Source organism: Drosophila ananassae, chromosome 2R (genome assembly GCF_017639315.1).
Source record: "Drosophila ananassae strain 14024-0371.13 chromosome 2R, ASM1763931v2, whole genome shotgun sequence".
NCBI classification, from domain to species: domain Eukaryota; kingdom Metazoa; phylum Arthropoda; class Insecta; order Diptera; family Drosophilidae; genus Drosophila; species Drosophila ananassae.
In genome coordinates, this window is record NC_057928.1 from 8,328,562 (window position 1) to 8,352,765 (window position 24,204).

At 41.5% G+C, this 24,204-nt stretch overlaps 2 protein-coding genes across 5 annotated transcripts; one reads left to right on the plus strand and one right to left on the minus strand.

Moving 5' to 3' along the window:
• Window positions 1-5,346: 5,346 nt before the first annotated feature.
• Window positions 5,347-6,799, plus strand: LOC6506278 (mitochondrial dicarboxylate carrier). The gene is made up of 4 exons (XM_001958175.4): window positions 5,347-5,651; window positions 5,708-5,856; window positions 5,909-6,279; window positions 6,358-6,799. Exons 2-4 carry the CDS (start codon window positions 5,793-5,795, stop codon window positions 6,655-6,657), a joined length of 735 nt encoding a protein of 244 aa, XP_001958211.3. The 5' UTR covers window positions 5,347-5,651; window positions 5,708-5,792; the 3' UTR covers window positions 6,658-6,799.
• A 1,237-nt stretch (window positions 6,800-8,036) lies between these two features.
• Window positions 8,037-9,673, minus strand: LOC6493675 (mitochondrial dicarboxylate carrier). 4 transcript variants are annotated; one of them, XM_014909008.3, is made up of 6 exons: window positions 9,426-9,672; window positions 9,098-9,343; window positions 8,798-9,041; window positions 8,611-8,743; window positions 8,223-8,535; window positions 8,037-8,168 (listed from the first exon to the last, which is right to left on the minus strand). In XM_014909008.3, exons 2-6 carry the CDS (start codon window positions 9,306-9,308, stop codon window positions 8,128-8,130), a joined length of 942 nt encoding a protein of 313 aa, XP_014764494.1. In that variant the 5' UTR covers window positions 9,309-9,343; window positions 9,426-9,672; the 3' UTR covers window positions 8,037-8,127. The 4 variants fall into 4 exon arrangements, with proteins under 4 accessions (XP_014764494.1, XP_001958210.1, XP_014764495.1 ...); XM_001958174.4 differs by having other exon boundaries at window positions 8,037-8,174; window positions 9,426-9,671; XM_014909009.3 differs by lacking the exon at window positions 8,037-8,168 and having other exon boundaries at window positions 8,189-8,562; window positions 9,426-9,673.
• Window positions 9,674-24,204: the final 14,531 nt, after the last annotated feature.

A 24,204-nucleotide genomic window follows, 5' to 3' on the forward strand; every position in this document is an offset into this window, starting at 1 on the left:
CGGGGTAGACACCCAGCCAAAGGCAACGAAAAGATTAAATCAGCGCAAAGTGCAAACACTGTGTCAAGTGTAGACCAAGAGCCAGGAAGAGGAAAATGGTAAAAAAAAGCTCCTCCAACCTGGCTAAAGACACACGCCACCATAGGGCCATTGATATCGCTGCTTGTATAAAAAAAAACACTGCTTCCACGCTCACAGAATAAAGCGGATAAATGTCAATCAAATTAACCAGCAAGGCGATATGCTGTGATAGTTGGCCATGTTAAGCAAAGGCAACTTCCGGCCTTTCAAAGCAGTCTACCTGTCTGCAATAAATAAAAGTTAAGGTCCTTTTGGGAGCTACGTTTCTATAAGAGGTAGTTCCTGGCGATTGAATGCCACCCTAGAGGTATTATGGTTTTTAGTTTATAGTTTAAACTTTACGCTACTGAATTGTTTAATATTTATTTAAAAGAGAAAATTAGATTTGTATATTTGTCTTAAAATCCCTTAATCAACAACTTTTAAGTAGAGGATACAAGCTACTAAATAATCAGAATAAAAAGAAAAAATTCAAGACAAACATTAATTATTGCAGTTTTCGTATTTACATATCCTCCCTACTCGCTGGAAGTAAACCAGATGTGGAAAACACTGTAATTAAGTTGTATATCAGAATCTGAAAGGAAAAACTTTGCTAAATGTTTGTAAACAGGGAAATTTTCTGTCCGCTGCCAGGAGTTTCATTCATTTTATTTTTTTTTCAGACGTTTTAAATGCTTTTTTTTTTAGGAAAGTTGCTCGTAGCTCGTATCTGGGGGCAACAATTTAAGGCGCATTAACTGCAGGCAACAGGAAACCATTTCAGATATTCCTCTGATAATTACAAACAGACAGTGGAGAGTCAATAGTGGGCCTCCCCCTTCCTCAGTCAGTCATCAATCGGGATTTCCATTCGATGACATCCTCAGCCCCCAGCCACGCCCTCAGGCTAACCATAAACCATCGATTGTGGGTCAAATGCGTTGATGCGACATGGGAATCTTGGGCCTCTCTCTTCCACAAATGACATTCAACAAATGGGGGCAGTAATCGGGGGCAGCAATCATTGGCACAAGCCCGCGTGGCTTGTTTACTTGACTGCGGTCAATAGAATGTTTAATTTCAACTTCAAATGATATTAACCATATAATCCTAAACCATATAATTATGTGTCTAGCGTTCAGAGTTTAAAGATTTTAGGTTTGATTACGCGCACCCTCTCGTATGAAGAACTCAAATAATTATAGGAATATATGTGTAAGAATATAATACTGTAGGAAAGAATGTATAAAACTGTTTCTTTTCCTCTACCTACCATAATAATTAATTCATTTAGTTGCCCTGACCAAGCTTTTTGCTCTTATTTTCGTGCTAACAAATCTGTCAAATGTGTGGGTGTCCTCGGCAATTAGCTAAGCCCCTGCTGAGAACCAACTAGGCTTAACACGGACATCGAATCCATTTTAGATGCAGTGCACCAGCTGGGTCAAAGGACGTATAATTGAAGGGGTAAGGACATCTGCGACGGACCGCCTGTTTTCGGCGGCGTAGCACGGCACGACATAGTTCCATTAAACTTTCGACGATAACGCGCCAAACTTTGCGCCCAGCAAAACTCCTAGTAATTTGCAGGAAGTCAACTTACCTCTTCCTCTGCTCCCCCGCCGGCACCACCACCTATGGCAGCCCTTGGCCATAAGTTAGGCCCTGCACTAATCAAGCTCTGCATACTACAGATCCTTGCAACCCTTGCCGAGTTGCAAGCAAGCAAAGGCAAAGCGACGGCCCCAGTGAGGCATTTATTAATAACGCGAACTTTAAATAACCCGACAGAACTTAAGCCCGGCCTGAAGGAGAACTAGTTGTTGTAAACTCTTGCCTTTTCCCGACTTCACCTCCTTTCTGCCTCTTCTTTTCGTCCTGCCGCTGTGGTTGCCCCATAATAGCGCATACGCCACGTTGCCACGGTCGGCCAACAGAGCGCTGGACATTTTCGGAATATCCGCAATTATGCGGGCACGAGCTACATTTTTGTTGTATATTTTTGAACTGTCGGATATCCTGATCCCGGTTCTCAGCCAGAGCCTTGGGGCTGCAATCATGAATTTAAAATTTTTATGGGTGACTACAAGTTGTTAGAAAGAAATAAAATTAGTTGGAAAATTTAAAACAAAAATTTGAGTGAGTTTTAGGTCTTTAAAACTTCAAAGCTCTTTATGATTATTGGACTTTAGAGTGGGGCATTGCTTGGTAGGGGTAGTTATAGAGGAGAATCCCCTAGGAATTTTAATAAAAAATTAAAAAAAATTTTGATCTCATATTTTATAGCAGAATAATGAAGAATCGATCCACAAATCGTTTAAGGTATTCCGCTTAATAATCGGATGGAAATTGGCCAAGATATAGCTGCAGTGAACTCCCAGCTGTTTGGTTTGGGTGTTTGTCGTATTATTATTATTATTCCAACACATGTTGCCGAAAACCGAGACAGGCTAAAAAAGGTTGGCCTGGATTCTCTCAGAGATAGTTTGGCTCGTCCACACTATCAATCTTCCACCATATTTTGCATTATTTTTTTTAGCCTTGTGGCAAGTTGCATTATCGTAAAATGGAATTTCGAATTTTGGTAGCACTTTGCAGTGCCTGTGTTCGCCTTCGATTCGTGACTGGGGCCAAGTGTTTTTTGACAGAGTGTGGGAATCCTGCAGCAGCTTTGACCAGTTGATTGTGGCCTTTAACCCTTTAGCCCATCTACCAGAGGTGTGTCACCTTTGGGCCCTTTGGCCAGCAGTTGTTGTGATGTTGATATTTGGCCCAAAAATATTTTTTTAAAAGAATTCGATACGAAAATTGGCCAAAAGGACTCAAACAGTTGTAGTTGCATTGCGACCAGAAAAGCCACAAAAAAAGGAAAGTGAAAAAAAAACTTTGAGCGAAAAAGTTGATAGAATCTTTCGCCATTCCTTCTCCGTCTTTGTCACACTTTTAGCCGGATTCCCCAATTTCTTTGGCACCACCCTCCGCCTCCTTGGGCCTGGTGCTGGAGTTTGCCAAGTTTGGCGGCTTGCAGCTGCATTACATGTGGTCGGAACGGCATCGACAGCCGTTGCAAGCTCTTGTTTGTTGTTTTTTTCTCTACTTGGCGAAAGTTTGCCAAGGGGCGGTGGGTCTAAGGGGTGTTGAGTGGTCTTAGCCGGGTGTTGCGGTGAAGATATCTCGGCTATAAGTTGGCAGACTGTTGCATGCACTGCAGCAATGGAAATAAAAATGGTAAGAATTTTTATCTATTTTAAACAAGCTATTTGTAGAATATACAATGTGGACATTCCATCAGTAAAAATAAATGTTTATTTGAATTAAAATAATTCCATTCAATGCCCTTAAATTTCATTCTGTGAATTTCTTAAAAAATATTACTATTTTATTAAATATTTCCCATGAATATTTTTCCTGTAAATACCCTTAGATTTCTCATTTTGAAATACATCTTATTTCCAGATCATTGCGTTCTATAAACTTCACTTGCATGTCCAAAAATCGAGCTGAAAAGCAAACATGTCGGACTTAGACCTGGCTTTAGACTTTCTCTCATCGGTTGTCCAAAATGGCCTAAACAACTTCAATATGCAATTTTCTTCGACTGGCAACTTTTTTGTTGCCTCTTAGGCAGGCCGCAAACTTTTCTAATAACCTAAGATACTGGCAAACTGGCAAAATGGTAAACAGACATGTCGACAGACAACGAAAAACATTTCGGGAGCATGTTCTTCGGGGTCTTCCCTGTCCAAAGAATAGTAAGTGCTGCCGAATGAATTTCAGGGCATTCTGGCAGAAACTGGCTACGAAAAAAAAAAAAATGCCAAGTTGGCCCAAACAAAACCATCGATGTTGAGGCATCTCAAATTGACGTGTTAAGAAAAGACAAAAAAAAAAACAGAAAACACTTCCAAGGGTGAGCATTAAATTTGCAAAAGTAAATTTTCAAGGCAAGTTAGCTAGAGTGTGAGCTAGTGCATACGTGATATATTATTTCATATTACGGGCAAATTGAAAAGCTCAATGAAATAAAAAAAATTGAAAGAAGAACAATTCCAGAGAAATAAAATAGAAAAGAGAAAAAAATTCGCTTACGCAGGCGAAAGTTAGTACACAAAGGGAAAGGGGGCCTCTCGCTTGTGGGGTGGAATAAGTTTAACTGCCACGCCCACGCCTCTGTAGTTACGACTAACTGTAAAACGAGATATAGATAGATAGCGATGGGGACAGAATATATAGATCGGCGTATTGTGTTAGTTTATTTGCGCAGTAGAAATTTATGAATCAATTTTTTAGTGCCTGCTCATAAAAAATTCAAACAAATAAATTTGTGTGCGGCAGGAGTTTTTTGTTGCCTTCGTGTTTTTTTTTCCAATTTTCTTTGTTTTTCCTCCATGCAATTGCACTCAAATTGCAGGCAGTAAAATAAATGCCCGATTGATTGATTGAGCGCTTGATTGATGGCTCGACGTTTTCATCGCCTAATGAGGATACCATTTGGTGCCCTGAAAAGTATGCTATTAATACAAAGAGCCATGTCCTGAAAAAGTTTCCATAACAAATTAAAGTGTGGATAATCAATTGAAACCTATAATTTCTTATCTAGGGCTTATTGAAAAAGATGTATAAAAGGATTAAAATGGGTAGATCAACTTAAAACTATAGTAACTAACAAATCTACAGCTGTGTGCATAAATTTTATACAACTTTACAGAACAAGTTTCAAACGAAATGATGGATCTCAAATTTGAAACAAATCCAAATTCTGGTTCATTGTCGACGCAAAAGCCCACAACTTGGTAGTCAACCCGAAATAACTTTTTGCGGCGCTCCCGCAGAGTTGCCCCTAATATGTCCGAAAGTTGCTACCAATTTGGAACTGCGGAAAGGTGGCTGGCACACATTCGCCTTGCTGGCTGATGCCTAATGGCCGTGATAATGCCATGACAACTGTGTGAGCATCGGAGCACACTTGAAAGTTCTGCAGTCTGTAGTCGAGGGCAAGAGGAGCGGCTGTGGCAGCCACGAAACTATGCCAAATTACTCAACAACGTTGCAACACCTGCCTGGGATTGGATGCCTTCCATCGTTCACCGGAAAGTTGGCCAAATGGTGCGGAGCAGGTAAAAGGAGGAGCTGCCTCAATTAGTTCGAACTCCTGGCCAGCAATTAGGCAGCCTGAAGTGCCCATGTTAATGGCCGGAAATCGGGAATGACGCACGACTTCCGGCCTAAAGCCCATTGGCCACTTCTATTGATTAACTTAAATATTGAAACTATACATATAACATGGCTTTGATTTTATTGTAGTCATGATTTACACCTTAGAAAATAAAATAGACAAAATTCCAAATATAGAGAACTCTACGTTCAGACTATAAATCGACATTAAGAAAGACTCGGCGCAATTCCAAATGGGGAAGAATCGATGTTCCAAAATCACAACGATTGACGGTTTCAGCTGATTCACAGGTTCTAGCTCGGCACACAGATCCCATCTGGAGAAGTGCTTGCTATATCGGATAGAAATATTGATGGATATTTGAGTTCAAGCTGGCGCTTTATGACAATGCCACAGAAGAAGACACTCGCTCGTAAGATCTCTCTAACATGTCCCGATATAAATACTTATATATTTGATCGATTCCAGGATCCATCCCCCCTGGTGGAGTGGTGGTGTAGCTGGTGCTTGTTGTCAGTTTGTAACGGCGCCTCTTGATCTAATTGAGTCGCGTATGGTGGTCGATATAGAAAAGCGTGGGTTGATTACCAATATGGAATGGGCTATTAAAAGACATGGTAACAAAATACTATACTTCTTGATCAAGAAAACATAATCGTATCCTTTAAGGCTTCTTTTCCCTGTATGATGGCATGACTGCGCAGCTAATGAGGCAGCTTACCTACTCGACGCTGCGGTTCCACTTGTATCAGATGGGAAAGCAGCGGTTCGATGATTCCAGATACTTTCAAAAGTGCCTATTGGCCACATTTTCGGGAGGCATAGCCAGTTCTGTGGGAATTCCCACCGAGTTAGTCAATACCAGAATGCATATAGATAGAGCCCTACCAAAGGATCAGAGACGGAACTACCGCCACGTTTTTCATGGGTTGTATCGTGTTTGGAGTGACGAGGGATTCTCGGCACTGTACAAGGGCGGTCTCTTCTCAATAATGCGTTCTTCGCTGGTCACCGTTGGCCAGATCGCATCCTATGATCAGGTGAGGTGAATAAATAGCAAAATTTCAGGTTATGATTTTTGCGCCTTTCCCCAAACGTTCCATTTGATATAAATATAGGCCAAGGAGTTCTACATGCGATCCTTTCATTTCAAACACGATCAAACAGAGCTGCACGTGATTAGCTCTGTGACTGCTGCCTTTATATACGGACCACTGATCCAGCCAATCGAAAACTTTCGGACCCTTCAAATGACCAGCTCCGGAAATATGTCGGCGTACTTCCGGCATTTAATCCACTTCGGGAAGCGAGGACTTTTTCGGGGATTGGTGCCTTGTTTGCTGCGAACAGTGCCGAATGCGATCATTATGTTTTTACTCTTCGAACAGTTTCGTGTACGTTTTGGAAATAGGTATTAGGAACCCTTCGGCTACCCTTTGGCTATAAGTTTTTCTGCAGTTTCCAGTGAATCGAGATACATATGAAAGTGGCCCATATACAATGTTATTCAACTAAATTTTTTGACGTTCAATAAATAAAATCAATTTTCTACAATAGTAATTAGTCGGACTACAATTTTAAAATACATTTAATTCCCAATTAACAGGAGTAAACTTTTGGATAAATATTTGCCCGGGAAGTTGCCCATCAGACGGACGTGCTATCCTGGTCAGTTGCCAAATAAGTGTTAACTTCCCGACTTCTGACCTCTATGGGTGGTGTGGTGTTTGCAAAACAATCTCGGTTAGAGAACGCTTAAACAAACTGTGCTTGGTGCCTTCATAAAGCATTCAATTCCACGTTGATTGCACACACACGAAGACCGCACGCAGACCCGGTTAGGTTCGGACCGAATGCGGGTCAACGGTGCGTATGCGCTATATTTATTAATGCAAAACGATGTGAGAGCGCCACGACCACTAAAGCGGCTACATAAATACAAACTATGCAAATGATTTTAATGACAAACAAAATGTGCTAGCAGTGCGACTAATAACCAGCCAAGCGGCACAGAAAACAAGGGTGCTCCAAGCGCCACCTCTGACCTCCTCCGGCTCCGCCTTCCTCAGAGCCAAAACTCATCGTCGATGCAATTGCAAGTTAGTCATAAACTTGGCTCTAAGCATTTATGCAAATCGTCGGAGCTCACTGCAAGTGTTAGTTTGGATTCCTAGCTCCACTCAAGAATTACTCAGAAGTTGCTTTTTGGAGGCACTGTGGTATGATGAAAGGAACCTCGGTCTGATTCATTTTCATTGCGTCGCATTATTCGTATTTTTCCGCGGAATCGTCGTCCTCAAATTGCCTACTTACAAATTCAATTTCCACAATGATTGCAATCACGATTAAAGGGTAGCCACCAACGGGCTTTGCAGGGATAAGGGGTGTATGTATGTGTGTGCTTAGTAATAGCCAGAGTGTCCTCCATATGTTACAAACACCCATTCACCCATCCACGAATCCATAACAATGCCGTCCAGACGTGCAACATTTACCGTCGTTTACGTGACACGACACCCACACAAAATGGCGCTGAATGGATGGCATGGTATGGGATATGGTATAAAATAGAAGGATATGTGCGTCGCCTTTGCTGTTCCTGTCTAAGCATTGTTGCTCATACGCCTAGTTGTCAGAGGGACAGACGCGACAACCTAACTAGAACTACATACACAGCACGTGCTGGCATTTAGCCCCCAACTTTGGTGGCCCAACTGCGTCCTCCTTGTCAAGGAGTTGGACAAATTAATGTTCATTAGTCACGTTGCAAGTTGTAATCAATTTATAATGCGACCAGTTGTGGTTGATGTTTCGCTGAGCTCAGCGAACGGGGTCAACGATCCGCTCAATTATATTTTATTTCTAAACGCATGGTTTTCTTCCAGATATCAGACACTAGAACGAGGCTTGTAGGCTTCATCTGTTCCCTCTTAATCTATAAAATAAAAATACTGCAAAACACTTTATTACTTCATTTTCATACCTCCCATGCTGCATTTTCCAAAATTAAGTCTTAACTGTTCGTACATCACAAATAGCATTACAGTGGCGGGCCCCTTGCGCACCATTGTAGGAAGCAGACCCCGAAATGGTCCAATATACCCAAAGCGCATCATGTGCTGAGCGGCTTGCGATAATGTTTCGTATTGACCTGGCCTCCCGCTCATCATTAGGGTCTTCATCACGTCCAGTGGATGGGTCAGAGTGGATGAAATTACGGAGGTCACCAGCGAACTGAAAAAGTGCAGGGGGACGCTATCATGCATATCAAGCCGATGTCTCATTTCCGTTTTGATCTTTTAAAATGGATAAAAATAAAGAAACTATTTACTATTAATGCGTAAATAAATAAGTTAAAATAAACAACTTACAATGTCATAGGAGGATATTTGTGAGCAAGTTCCCAATGACGCCTTGAGAGTTGCCACCGATCCACCCTTGTATAGCGCCAAAAAGCCCTCTTCTCTGGGAATTCTCACCAGGGCATCAAAGATGTGCTTGTAACTGAAATAATCGAGATTACCTTAAAAAATTATGTATTTTGTCGAAAACAAATACTTGTGACGCAAATGTTCGGCATTTTTCATGTCCGTTTGCATCCGAACGTTGATCAGATCAGCTGGTATCCCGGAAATTGATCCACAGGCCCCAGCCACAAGGCCTAAAAGAAGTTTACCAAGGTAGGAGTCATCCTCAACGAAGTGGTATTGCCGGCCGGCCTCGTAAACTGAAAATCGGATGTTCATCGATGTCATCTGATGCAGAACAGCCGCCGAGAAGCCATCGTAAAAACCAACGAAACCTTGAAAAATGCTATTCTAATAAAAATTTGTAAACTATTTCAGTTAACCAGCAAACCTCGCCTCTCAAAAATTCTCCGGGCGGTTTCCAAAATATCGCGCTTCTGACTTTGGGTCTGCATGTGGGTCTTCACAATGTCGAGGGGGGCCATAACGGTGGCAACTACCGAGGAGGAGACGCCACCGAACCACCAGCGGGGCGACTTTACTCCGGGATTGTCGGCGCATTCAACTCCCAACGATCCGTTTATTCGAAGGTCATCAAACATCCCGCCATTTAACTATTCATTTAATAGTTTTTGTGCTAAAAAGTAAAAAAAAAAACAAACAGTATTAGTACTATTGCTAAATTTAAATGCTTAAAGTGGTGAGTTCTTGTGACTTACCTGGCAAAGGTCAGGGGGAAGGGAAATCTAATCACTAAATTTGATTGATTGGGGATTAAGTAATTCTTAGGATCGATAAAAATAAAAGACATGAGATAGTAGAAAAAGATATATACGGTTTATGTCCAGGAAAATTAATTTGCTCTTGGGGAGGCATTGCTTTGCATTGTAAGAAAATTTTACAAAATGAATTTGAATTTAACGCACAATTTGACAGTTTAAAGAAAGCATAGGATCAGTTTTAAGTATTACTTAGCATTAATATAGTATAATATCCTTTCTTTTATATCCCCTCTAGCTTTAACGTCAAACAAACAAACAAGTTCGATTTTTGTTGGCTCTGGAATCCAGATACATCAACTCCTGTTTGGAACTTTTGTCCCATTTTAGGGACAGTGGCAGCTTATAAATCTAAACAAGCTCAGTTGGCCAGTTGCATAAGTTTCCAGTTACGATTCCGGCCCTGCCAGGTGGGAGATCCGAGGCAGACCCACTGCATTCTGGTGGATCCTGAAACTATACGTTCTACTTGGCGAAACTTTTCGCCCCACGCGGTTGCTCGTGCGAACATTTTTGCGCCTCTGCCCCGTGGCACGTAGCAAACTTGCAGAGCCCACTATCTGGCCAACCATCCATTCCCTCATTTGCCACACCCCCGCATCCGCATCCGCCACTACCCCTACCGCTGCCTCTGTCAGTGCCACCTGCCCAATCGCCCAATCCACCCACCTATTCGCACCTCCTGCCGGTGGCTCTCGAAATGGTTTCGCCGATGACGATGACATAATAAACGAGGTTACCAGCAGCGAACTTGCTCCTCTACTTTGTCCTGCCCAAAGTTCTCACTCACTCTCAGTTTCGAGGGCATACCCTAGCTATGGGTATGGAGGTTACCATATTCTAGAAGGTTAAAATGAGTCATTTTTAGGTTTAGAGAGGTTTTTGGTGCAGTTTACGATACGAATTTTAGGATAAAATGGCATCAAAGACTTAATAACTTTATGGAGATATTCTGGAGCTATTATTCATTCAATGTAAAATAATAGAGTAAAATAATAGAGTATTTAATGTTTCGGTTTGTAAAAGGAGAACCTCTTGATGCACCTTTTTTTGTGCTGGTCCCCCAGCTAATGTCGGACATTTGTCGCTGTCCTTGCAACCCATCCTATTTTGCATACTCGACACGCTCAGTTGGACCTCCGAACAAGCAAGTCCCCCTGCCCAACCGACGCCCATGCCATCAGTTTGCATGCATTGACAAGTTTTTGTCACGTTTTCAGTGGCGTTGGAAATTTGAGTAACTTTTTCGCAACACGCACTTATCAAAAGTGGCTTCGACTTTTGTGCTAAAAGAGTAAATGAGGCGTCTTCACCAGAGGCGGGGCAATGCACCTGACCAGGCACTTTCCGGCTTTTTCAAACTTTTCTAATTAAATTTTACAAAAATAATGTCATAACACACACTCCCACACACACACACACACTCGGAAAGGGGAGTTGCAACGCAAAAAAAAAGAGTTGTCAAGTTGTCACTCGCTTATCATTTCCGTTTCCGGTAAGCAGAGTTGGAAAACCGCATAAAGTCCGTTGTTCGTTGTCTCTTGTCCGCTGTCCTTTATGCACTTTCCTGACTGCGGGACAATTGTTGAGTAAATGGGCCAAAGTGGCTGGAGTTGGAGTAATTGCGGAACATTTTAATTGTCAACGCCCAGAGAGTTAAAGTGGCTTGAAAAGCGATTGCAGCTGGGTAATCATTAATTGGCATTACCAAAGTGGGCAAGGAGGAGGATAGCAGCGGGGACGGGAGGGCAAAACTCTTTTCCACACCCACTCACACACGACTTGATGAATTGTCCTTAATTGCAATTCATTTGATATTGACACTTTCGAGTGGTTTGGTCGGCTCTTGTTCAGCTTCTGCTTATGCACAGAGAGAAATTATATATTAGAGTCTTTAAATTAATTAATTAATTAAGCCCTAAGCTTAGGTCCTTTTGTTGAAAATCTTAAAACCATTTGCTATTTCCACAAGCCACTCTATGGAAAGGATAGCAGTCATATTATTTGTACATCTCCCTTCGACTTATTATTTTTAATGAAATTATCCTTTTTCCCCCGGTGTCCTTGTTGGTCCTGCCTACTTGAAGACGCGCCTGGCCATGCCAAATAGTCATTGATTAATGTCAAACTCAAAGGAGCAGAGCGAGAACACACTGAAAGTTGTACTCTCGAGTGCAAAGCAATTAATTTTGCCCGTATGCACTCGAATGGAAACTGAAGAGCCACACACACACACACCCATCCATACAAATGAGTACAAATGAAACTCAGACCGAATGGCTGTGGGTTAACTTGAGCCAAATGAGTTGCGCATGTTCATATGTAATCGTCGGTTGGCATGCCAGCTGCATATAATCCTCCGAATTATGATGCTATGGCGTGCCCGGACTGTTTGATTTGCGGGACGAAGCCCCAGGACGAACATAAGGGTAATCCGTCAAAGAAGATGTTTTCCGCAGGACATACCATATCGATGCATTAATCTGAAAAAAAACATGTTTAATGGAACAAATAAAGAAAGGTTAGATCATTGTTACTAAACTATATCCTTTTGAGACAACTTGAACTTTGACACGTTGATGGCTGACTTTCGGAAACCACAATTATGGCTTGTTTTTGATATTTGGGTGACCCAGCCAGATCGGCTTACCTGGGTTCAAGTGCCGGCTGTTTGGCCGAGTTCATTGTCCCGGCCAGGGTGCCAGCTGCCAACAGCAGTTGGCTGTAATCCTTACCACTTAAGTGGGCCCCGAGGCGGCAGGACAAGAAACGCGGAGCTGCATTCCAGATGTCAGTCAACCTGCGATTGCCGGCAGCACAAAATGCACCACGAATACCAGTAGCAGATTTTCAGTTCTGCCTTTTCCCCACAGTCTGCCATTTTTCAACAAACGATTTCCCATCGCATGGCATTTTTCCTTGACGGTGGCCGGATGATGAGTTTTTAATGCAGCTTTGTTTTCGTCCGCCTGTCGTGTTTAGGGGACGGCCTGGCCCGGCACGCAGGCTGCTAGGATGCAAGGAGGCCACTAGGCTACCGGTCGAGCCAGTAGCGGGCTGCAAGGATGCAAGGCTGTCATCCTGTCAGGCAATGGCGGCCCAATTTTGAAAGTTTCTTTCTGTTCCCGGTTCCCTCGATTCGACTACGCATCCGATATGCGTGCCAAACGGCTGCCAATGTTGTAGGCGGGAACGTATGTTGACGCGTTTCAATATTTCCGCCAGTTGCCAGTTACCAGTTGCCAGTTTCCGTGGCACTAACCCACTTCTGCACCCACACTATAGTGAAAAAAGAACTAAAATCAATTTCCATTCAAAGTCCTCCATCCCCAAAAAAAAAAAAATAGCTCAACCCTAGGAAACTCTCAGAGCCCTAATTCATCTGCTTAAGTATGCAGCAAACAGCCTGAGCTGCAGGAAAACTTTTACATCCAGTTAATTTACATTGTAATTTCCCAATTGATGTCCTTAGCCGGCAAAAAAAAGTAGGGACTTAAGTTGAGAGAGAAAGCAAAGCAAAACCAAACGGGAAATCCTTCGGATTTGTCCAATACAAATACACAAAAATTGCAATTTGCATTAATTATGCAAAATTATTCAGAGTTGACCCAACTAGGCGTCTCCAACTTACTCCATTCAATATTTATAAATTTTATGCGTCGTTAAATGTTTTGGAGTCCCTCTGCCCACTCCACTCCACTCCACTTGGATCCTTGAATCCGCATTCCCCCACCCTAATAAGGACTTTGTTCCGCTCTCTTGTGACCATTCAACCGAAAATTATGCAAAACTTCAAGTCCGAAACTTTCCCCAATGGTTGTTGTTAATAAAAATGGGAGGAAAAACGTTTTTGCATTGTCCTTTGATTGGTTTTATGACTTTTCATGGCGAGCTGAATTTTAGTATTTAATTTAATTTGTTCTGGAGTTTGTAATGAATTTACAAGAGTTATGATAAGGATTTCTTTCTATTTAAAGACGAGCATTAAAGCTCCTTAATATAAAATGTAATTATTATCTCTTTAACTCTCCAACTCCTTCATTGTCATTAAATAATAAATATATCCTTTCTGAGCCAATTAATGTCGTATTCTAGCCCCATCGGCGTTTCCGCGTAACCCTAATCTCAAGTCGGGCCTTTGATTAAAATAATATCCTGCGTGCCTCAAAACAAGTATTTATGATTGCGTGGGATGTATGCTTGCCACATGCCATCCAAGGAATAATATAAAAAATAAATATATGAAGACTTTGGACCTGGAGCAGGAGAGCAGCTGGAACTCCCCTTTCGTTTGCGTTTCTTTTTTGCATTCACCCGAAACAAGATGAAGTATGAAATATGATGTAAAATGATGTGATTACAGTTGAAAATGTACAAAAAAAAATAATAAAAGGAGCAGACCGGAAGCGTGGTGCGAGGCAGAGGAAGTGGGTGGCAAGAAGCAGCAGCGACAGCAGCTGTATGTGTAGGTAACGAAAGAGAAAAATGGCGGGGAAATGGCAAAGGCAAGGGGTAGAATATATATACTATATGGCTGCCAGTAGCGACAAAAACAACTACAAGAACCGCTTCACATGTCAGGCCATAAAAATGAGCACAGTTCTTTGGGAAAACAAAAACACTGCCATACATGTAGCCCTCATTGGGGGCGTGGTCATCGGAGGAGCTGGCATTGGGAGGTGTTCGTGTTGCCGAGATTGACAGTTTGCGAAATGGGTTGAGTAATTCTTATGATGAATTATCAACAACTGAAGCACAGCAACCAGATAAGCGTAATACGATAGTTGAGCTTTAGGATGTTGCTGTTATTATGTGAAAAATCAAAGAACAGAAAACTGAAGCTTTCGAAAGGGAATAGCATTGCATTACATTAATTACATAATATAAATAAAGTTTGACAAAGTCTTTGAATAAGATGAGATTATCACAACCCTATTACTTCATAGAAATAGTATTTAATTTAAATGGAAGAGTTGCTTAAATTGTGTAAGAAGTCTTACCTTAAACTATTCCCAACTACATATATAGTATATACTTTATTAATAATACCCTGTTTATTTTTAGTGCCGTCGCATGACTGATGAAGCGATTTTAAAGTGCGTGCTGGTATTGTGAATTAAATTTTGCACGAAAACCTGGTGGTGGGAGGTCCTGCGAGCGGCCGAGGGAACTGGGAGCTCCCAGCTGCTAATTAATTGCACAACATTTTGGCCGATTGGTCAGCTCGGTGTACCTGTGAGTGTGTTAAAGTGAAGGATATAGAGAGAGAGACAGATAGGCGGGATAAAAAGAGGTGAAAACTTTTCAGCTTTTCGGATTGTGAAATGAAAAATTACCGATTTAAATGGCGGTCGCTTTCTCTGTTTGCATTTTTTTTATCGTTGAACTCTAACTGCCTGTCGTTTGTCGACTTCAGGAGCCTTTGGCTCTCTTTCAGGCTGACGAATGCGAATCTCTGTGGGTGTGTGTGTGTTTGTGTGTCTGTGTAAGTGCGAGTCCTGTCTGGCGGGCTGTGTGTGAGTGTCGGTGTGGGCCACATGCTGATGAACACGTCTTGTCAGCGGCTAACGAGCGCCACTTACACGCTCAACAATCACTTAACCTCAATTGTTGCTCCTGAATAAAAAATAAAAAAAAAAACAAAAAAAAAATGGAGGTAAAAAGGATATGAGCAGAACAACAAAGGGTAAAGGGAAAAGCGTAAAAGGCAATGCCAATGGCTCTGCCTCTGACTCTGCCATTGCCTTTCTCTGAATCCCTTTCCCTTGATCCTTTTTGCGCCTTTTGTGTATTGCGTGTAAATATACTTAATTAATTAACCGATTTTTTTCCCTCATTTTTATTTTCTTGTTTTTTCTCGGCCATGAGGAATATTTTAAAATTAACGCATGAACAGTGTATAACTCAGCATTGTCAGTTTGTTGGCCAAAAGGATCTGCATACATTTGCATGTGAATGACGTTGACAGCTGATTTAATTAAGAGACTTACATTGATGGCGTTACTGCAATAATATACATTTTTTTGCAAAAATATTTCTTGATAAATGTTACTTAGGAATATAAATTCGACGACTTACATCTAGTTAAATATTCTAAATCCTTATTTTCTATTACTCATAATTTTGCAAGGACCCGGCGAATACGTAATCCCATTAAGCTCGCATTGTGTGAGATTACGAGAAAAATTAGAATTTTATGAATTTGAAATTTGCAAGCGCCTGGCAGAGCTCCTTATTCCTTCTATTACTCGGCGATTAAGGAAGTAGAAAAGCTGATTAGGACAGAAGAGTGAAGCGCGCTTAACGAAGCCACTCTTCTGGTGACCAAAGGAGCAGTCCTTTTTAATGGCTTTTCATAGAGTATAAATGCCTCACCGTGATAGACAGACTGGCTACGGGGCTACGGGTCTACGGTCCTATGCGGTGTATGGGTGGACGGGAGCCCTTAGTTTTTCATTCATTCCCTTTTGCGTGGCAGATTTTTTTGCTTTTATCCAGGCACCCGCTTAATGCAATCAAAATGCCACTGGTCGAGTGCCGGAATGGCAATTGCCGTTGCAAAAGGCAGCTGGAACAGCTGCTACTGTTGCTGTTGCCACTGTTCGGTTCGTAGGTAGAAGGCACCTTTCCGGGCCATGACGTTGTGCCACCAGGTAAATTGACAATGACACAGCAGGGGTGTTGGTGGGGCAGGTTGATTTCCCAGGGCCTGGCCGGGATTTGTGAGTTAGTTTGCCGTGTAATAAGCAATTATGGAGCTTGGCAATTACCTAGATTTGTGCCCGGTTGAGCCTAATCGAGTTCAACTACAAATGCCAGTGCCACTGTTACTGCCACTGCCACTGCAACAGGCAACAGGCTGCACATATGTATGCAGCTTACCTGCTTCCAAGTATGTCCTTGAAGACCATAAAACCTGAATATCGAGGCTAAACCTCTTAAAGTCAAGCTCGACGAAGGCCTCCCTCTCGGCTAATGCAAATTGAATTTACCCCGGCAGCAGAAAATCGCCCCTGCTAATGGATTTTAAAAATATGCAGGCGTTTCCCGCTCCTTTTTTTCTCTGCCACCTGAGCCGCTCCCTTCCTTACCCACTTATATACACAAAAACAGCAATCAAGCCAGGCTCAAGGTGGAAGAACAGCGGCGAAAATAGAAAAAATTAGCAATTAAATTGTAAGGGCAACCTGAACAGTTTCCCCCTGCCAGTAGCAGCCTGACTGCGTTATGATTTCATTAATTTAAAGGTAGCATGCACTGAGAAAAAGGGGGAGTAGAAAGATTATAAGATAGAAGGGGTTCTAAGGGAAGAACTTTCCTTAAATAAATACAAGGTTATTTAATAAGATCACTAGTAACATATCTCTTTCAGAAAATTTATTTAAAATTGTTTCTAATTTTTTTCACTATATTCTCTCAGTGCAGAAGTAGCTGGCAAAAAGAGAGCTGAAGAATAAGAGGGCGCAAAGTTGTCGTGTCCTTGTCGAAGTTTGTGGCACTGCCGCTCCTGCCGCCTGGCAATTAGCAAAATGTGACGCGGCTGTTGAGCAACCCGAGCCGAGTTTGGGCTTAGTTTAAGCATCAGAAGCAGAAGAAGGAGATGCAGCAGGACCTGCAGGATCAAGGATACCAGCAGAACCAGCAGTTATACCATATACATACACATAGAAGAGCTAAAGCTGCGGTGGAATGAGCTTAACAACTCGCTGCGGATGCGGAAATGTTTTATTATGAGCAGCAGCTACAGCAGAAGCTGAAAAGTTGGTTTTGAATAGCTAAGCAGTGTTGCGAAGGCTCCTGAAAAGTGTTGATAACTCATGCAAGAGCATAACAGAATTACACTTTCAATTTTGAGAGGGGTTGTGGGGTTAATTATGCGCGAAAAGCGCTCAACAAATATTCCCTGAAAAGTAGGCAAGAATTTTTCGGCTATTATGCAAAAATGTAATGTTCCACCAAAGTGCATGCATAATTATGCACACTATAGTGCTTTCATTTTATTCAAATTAAATTACTATGTCAGCAAAATGCTAATATATTACCCCATATTCGAGTCCAGACAAATTTCCCATAAAACGTTAAGGAAGGACTATATTTTTCCAAACCAAAGAGAGCAACGAGCTCTTTGATTCTCAATCGATGTACATTTTTCAAACCCATATTAAAAATTCATCAAAGCCAGACTTTTAAGCAAATAAAGAAATTCATCAAATTATTGCACTCGTTCGTTTGAAAATATTAAAATTGCAGCAAAAGAACCAAAGCGTATGGAGCTTGGTTCGGAATAAAACCCAATAAAATTATACAACATTTAAGCAAAGTGAAAAGTGAGCCGAACCGACTCGAATGGCTGTAAATTAAATTGCGAAATATTAAACAAATATTTTCACTCAATAAAAGCAAATTACGTTTGTTTGTGCCCCAGTAAATGCCGAACATAAAGTCGCCAGTAAACAGACTCCTGTCAGCTGTCCCCTAAAGCGAAAATAAAAAATAAAGGAGTGATAGATAAGGACGGCGGGCGAGTCCTGCCGGCAGAGAAGCATCACGAATGAAAGATTCAAAAGGCAAATAGCATCAAACAATTTGTACATTTTGTTCGAATTTCCAACTGACAGAAATTGAGCAAAATGTTGTTTGTTTATTAGCCGAGCATTCAAGCGTAATGATTTCCTCCTTCGTCCTGTGTGTCCTGTCAATTGTCGCTAAGCTTCAAGGAATATTTTAGCATGATTTCGGTGTAAATACCAGAGAGTTTCCTTTCAGGAAAGGAAATTTGTTAAACAAGTTTTAATTTCATTAGCAAGAAAAAAAGTATTCAGAACAAAGGGCAGATTTCTAATTAATTTTACGCTTAAATTGTGAGTTTATTGAGCGTACTCTGATATATTAATTTTTTCATTAAATTTTTATAAAAGATTTATCAAAAATCTGCACATTAAACTTGCTTTGATTTGAATGCAACACCAGGATTCCCAATACCAGTGGCAGCCACAAGACATAATTCAATTTGGTCAATCAACTGCAACACTTGAGCTGCAAGTTTACTGCCAGGCACACACATACACTCAAGGATGTGTGTGTGCATATCCTTGCAATCGACTCACATCCGAGCGGCTGCCTATTGAACTCCATGAATTTATGGCTCAACATTTTAGTAGATGATTGATGTGGCAGGATCACAGGAGTTGTAGGAGTCTACGTCTCCGTCTCTGCCTCCTTTGCCTATCCCCCCCGCATCTTTGTCCTTTTGTAGCCTAAATTGTCTCTGTTACTGTGTCTGTATCTGTCTGTCCATGCAAATGGCAAATGCTAATGAATTCATTCAACATACAACTTCAAAAGTCATAAATACACCGAGTGCCGACTTCATGCAACGTTAACTGTGTCGCATGTGTGCGAGTGTATGGGCGGGTCAGAAGGATCGGTGGGTCCTTTTCGCTTTTCGGCAAGGAGACAAACTCATTTCCGTCACTGACACAGTCACTGAATTCATTTAATTTTCAAATTTTCAACTCAAGAGTCCAAAACGAGAGAGAGGTTTCATTTCAGCAATTTTTCCCCGTCACATCTTGTTGCGGGGCCATTGAGGCCGTCGCCTTTTGTTCCAGTGTACTAAAGTGAGACGAACGAGGCAGCAGGCGGGAGTCCACGAAAAAAAAAACGAAAAGGACTTCAGACAAGGATCCTGAGGGAGGAGGAGAAGGAGTAGGTGGCTGGTAGGTAGCCCGCGGTGGACAGGGTGAACGGGCAAATTTATGGCCACGCATACAAGGTGCCGGGGTCGGCGACTGTTTTACATTTTTGCATTTTTCATGTTTTGTCCTGCCATAAAGTTGGGAACGAACGGCGAGGGGAGCCGAGAATAGGACCAGGACCAGGACCCAGCAAAGAGTGAAGGATGGAGAGAGTGGCATAAAAAGTATGATAAATTAGCATATTACGCATACGCCGTGTGTGTGTCGGCCCGCTGTGTGTTTTTGTTTATATTATTATTTTTTTTGTTCATCTTGTGTGTGTGTGTCTTGTGCTGGATGACTGTATAATTATGTGCTTAAAGCAATTAGTGCAGGAAGTTTAGTCCCGGAGCTTAGCCGCCGCCAACAGTGCATTACCCATACGCCCCGTGGGTGGCTAAGCACTCAAAGAAAATGTGCCAGTGGTTTTTGGAAATACTCTTGATAAATTTTAAACTTATGTCAAACTGTTGGAAGTATTTATTATTTGGCAAATCAAAGCACATTCCTTACTTACACAACTTGTTCCATAACAATCACTCTTGAAAGTCCTTGCCCACAAAACGTAATCAAAATTGATGCAACACGCCTCGATGGCTATTATCCGATTTAATTGAAAAGACAAAAGGCAAAAACCGCAATGAAAATGCCCAATAACCGGCCAATGAGGAGCTGGCATTTTCCATTTAATTCAACTTTCTTGGGGAAATTGCTCACGCATCATTTTCCCCAATGGAAATGGGAATCGAAACGAAAATGGCCAAGAAGTTTGCATAATGTTTTGCGGACAGCCCAGAATCGGCACGTTTCACTTCATTTATCATCAATTCGAGTTTTGAAAACAAAATGCAAAAGTGCCAGAGTCATTGTGTCTCCACAACCAATTAATCAAGTTAGATGGCTGAAATCGCAATTGAAAATGTCACAGAACGAAAATCAAAGGATGTGAGATGTGAGCGTTCGGCGGATTCCCGTGGCACGATTTAATCATATTTGTCAGACAACAAGCATATGTACTGTATGGTATCTGCAGAAAAAAGAAAGCAATAAGAACAGAAGCTCTCTCTGGCATTCATCGCATTTGTCTTAGCTGGCAGTTTACGCTTATTGTCAATCAATCAGCCTGCATCAATTCCGTGTACCCGAAATCACCGAACGTGAACACAAATCCTTCCATCAGCCGCCTATTGAGATGGATTTTTCAGTGCCAGGAGCGGCATGGTTGCCACGATTATGTTTGCCTCTCAAAGGCACTGCCACTACAGGCACAAAAGTGTGTGCACCCGATTTCCTCAATGCCCCCTCCAGCCTCTCACTTCGTTTACCCAAATTTGCCTCGTTATTTGTGCTGAAAAACGGCGCGCGTGCTACAAGTGCCACTCGAGTTTCGCCAAAAATATCCTCAAAAGGATGAAAAAAAAAAACCAACTAGAAATTTGTTTACTTTACCAAACACCTAATACAATCCTTCACAGTGGACATTGGCAGGATTTATGCATAAATGGAAAATCAACACTTTTTTTATCGCTTTCCAATAAATTATTGCGAAATCTATAGAAATAAACACAATTTATGGCTCTGCTATTAAAGCTGAATTAATCAAACTGCTTATCTATAGAACTATATCAATTAAAGCCTTTAATTTGTTTAATTTGCTTTAATTTAAATTAATTTAATTAATTTTGGTAATTGCTTATTTTTTAAGAGATACAGTCACAATGTCAAGCCAAACCTGGAACTTGCAAGTACTTACATATCCTCTCATATCCTTTTATACCTAAAACCATGCCCACGCCTTGAGTTTAAGCTTCCTTTACTCACAGTGAGTATAATGAACTAGAAATGCGAAATGGCGTTGTGGAATTCGCAAACCAAAACATGGCCAGAACCTGAAGGAACGCCGTCGAGTATCGACCAAGTTAAGTGAATGCTAACGAGCTTGCCTTTTCGGGTTTTTGGATTTTGGTTGACTGCCCCCTGGACCTATTCTCACTACCATAGCATACCATACCATTCCGATTCCGATTCCCATTGCCATTTCCATTCCCGAAACATAACTCTGGGTCGGCACCACTTTTTGTCCCATCATTCCCTCCCCGAGGAGGACGCACAAGTGCACTTTAGTTTTCAATTTTTGTCGTCTCATAATGCGACGCTTTGGGTTCCCCCATATACATATACATACACATAGATATATATAATATATATCTTTCATTTTTGCTGTGTGTTCTCATGCTGCAGCTATTGAGCAAATATCTTCAAATGGATTTTAAAATCCCAGCCCAGGGGCCAGGGTCACGAGGCAGGGTCGGGGAGCACAGACAGGAAATGTGAGTCAAAGGTTACCTTGGGGATGCATTCAACAAAATTTGTGCACTAATGGAAAAGTAAAAGCTGCAAAACGAGTTAGCAGATATATTTATGTATATATATCATAATACTTTTGTGCCAAAGCCAGAGCCAACCGAAAATCACTTAAGGAAGGTCTTCTTTTTCGTTTTCGGTCTCCCCATCATAAACGAAAATGCCAAAATGGTTTACTCTGTGTTTTTGTGTTGACTTAGGATGTGAAACATTTGGCCCCCACCAAAGTCAATCTGATTATTAGCCCTGGCAAGCCCGCCACTCACTCCCTCGCTTAGTAAGCCAGTCAGTCAGTCAGTTGGTCAGTCACTGACAGATGGACTAACTGACCCACTGACAGATTGACAAACAGATGTACTGGCTGACAGCTTGGTATTCTCTGGCTTTGGTTTTCTCTGGTCTGGAGAATCCTCGCCCCTTCTCAATAAGGACAAGTGCAAGGACTGTTAACTATTTGAGAATTTTTCACTTGTTTTCCCCGGCACGTGCCATCGCACCCACTCAGCCTTCACCCCAAGAGCAGCACTGAGACCAAAATAAAGTCGAGAACTTGCTGGCGGTCTGGTGACTTACTAATGAGCCAGGTCCTTTTTCTATCCGTTCGACTGCATCAACCTGATTAAAAGGAATGCCAAGACTTTTTCAGCACCAGGACGAGATGAAATCATCCTAAAAAGCAAAGACAAATAGCAAGACATTTTTTACCGGAAACCATTTTGGACTTTATCATGATAATTCTAGGACTTGAGAGCCAAAAAAGGAGAAAGTTGGCCAAGTTTTTTATTAGAATATCTTACAAATATTTGAGCCAATTTACAATGAAATAAAATATAACAAAAACTCAATAGCTATCAACAAATTTTTATAAAATTTAATTTGTCGCTACTTTAGTTTCCACAAACAAACCGCAACTTAAAAATAAACTAACTCATTTCTGGCTAATCTGAAAAGAAGCAACAAGCATAATGGAACCACTGGACTGAGAGATTCCAGTCATGGTCCTGTTCACACCCGCATCCTGCGAGTCATCAAAGCGAAATGGCGGCGACAGTCAGGGATGAAAGTGAATTTGTTGGTCAAGCAAGCGTTAAATGAAAAACTTTCGCTACCAACTTTGAGTTTTCTGTGTACTTATGTTTCTTTTCTTTTTTTTGCGGACAAGTATTTCCATCTTCAATGGAAGCGAATAAATTTTACATGTTGGGGAAGAAAACACTCGACGAATATTAAAACAAATGTTGTCCCAATGTCAGAGGGATATATTTTTATTCACCAGCATTGCTCCAGTCCATTTCTCAGCTCCTTTCTTTTCATTTTTGGGAATTCGTAGCCTTCCTGTTTGCAAAATGGACCGATTGGCTAATGAAGGCCCCTCCATTATACGAGGATCCTGGGTAGAGGTCTTTGGGGCACTCTCACTCCTTGCTCCCACTCCTCGGCAGCATTTTCAGCTCTTTTATGCAAACACGTACGTCCCATTTAATTTGGCGAAAAGCGACCGCGTATATGGCCTGCCAGAAAAATACGTGATAAGCAAATTCATAAACCATTAAGACGGTTGCGCTGCCTTGCCGCAAAAAAAAACAGAAATGTATAAGCGAACTGCTGAGGGGCAGAAAGTGGGCTAACGTCAGCGCAAAAGAGCAGCAAGGATACAGGAAATCATATATAGACTGTAAAGATACTCTAACAAATGGGATATTTATAATGAAAAATTCTCTTAAAAGAAAGAGTCTTTTTTATTCCAAATATTAATCATATAGTAGTCTCTCTATTTTTCCACATATTTAAGAGAATTATTTTTGAAAAACCCAACCCTCGCAGATTTCAAGAAGCTACCTCCCATAACCGAAAAAATCCTGCTCTCAGTCCTCACAGCTTGGTAATTTAAAAAAAATATATGCGGCTTCATATGAGGTTTCATTAAATTTTATAACAAGCATTTTGTATAAACTTTTTCCTTTCTTTTGGTTTATTTTTTGCAGCCTAGACTCGAGTTTGGCGGTGGTTATGTTAAGTTGGTTGGGTTAAATTTGAGTTTGACTTTGTCCCTGGGTGTGTACGAGTGGGTGTTTTTATGTGGGAAGCCGCCTAATTGAGGCAGTTGAAAATTGAAAAAGGCACACATCAGTTGGCAAAGAAGCGAGGGATCTACAACCTCCAACCCCCACACGAAATGATGAGAAGCCTTTCAAGTATTTTTTTTTTGCATGAATGCTAAATGCCACCAAGCGAGCGTCTGACTGACTGACTGATTCATTCAGAAACCACTCAAAACAGTCCAAAAAGACTGCAGGAGGTGAAGGAAAGGAGGACTTGGCACTTAAAGGGACATCTCCATGGCGAGAACGTTGAGTGCGTGAGGGGTTCGGCTTTATCTTTTGACTCACTTTCCAATTATCATATTAAATCAGTTGTAAGTCACTGCATCATCTGTATATATTTACACAACTTATGCGACGGTGGCAGAAGGACATCAGCAACAACTGGGGTAATCCTTTCAACCAAAAACACACACTCGCACACACGGACACAGCCGTACAAATAAGAGCACACACATGGATAGTAAAATCAGTGGCGAACCAAGTGGATAACGGGTACAAGAAAATCCAGTTGAC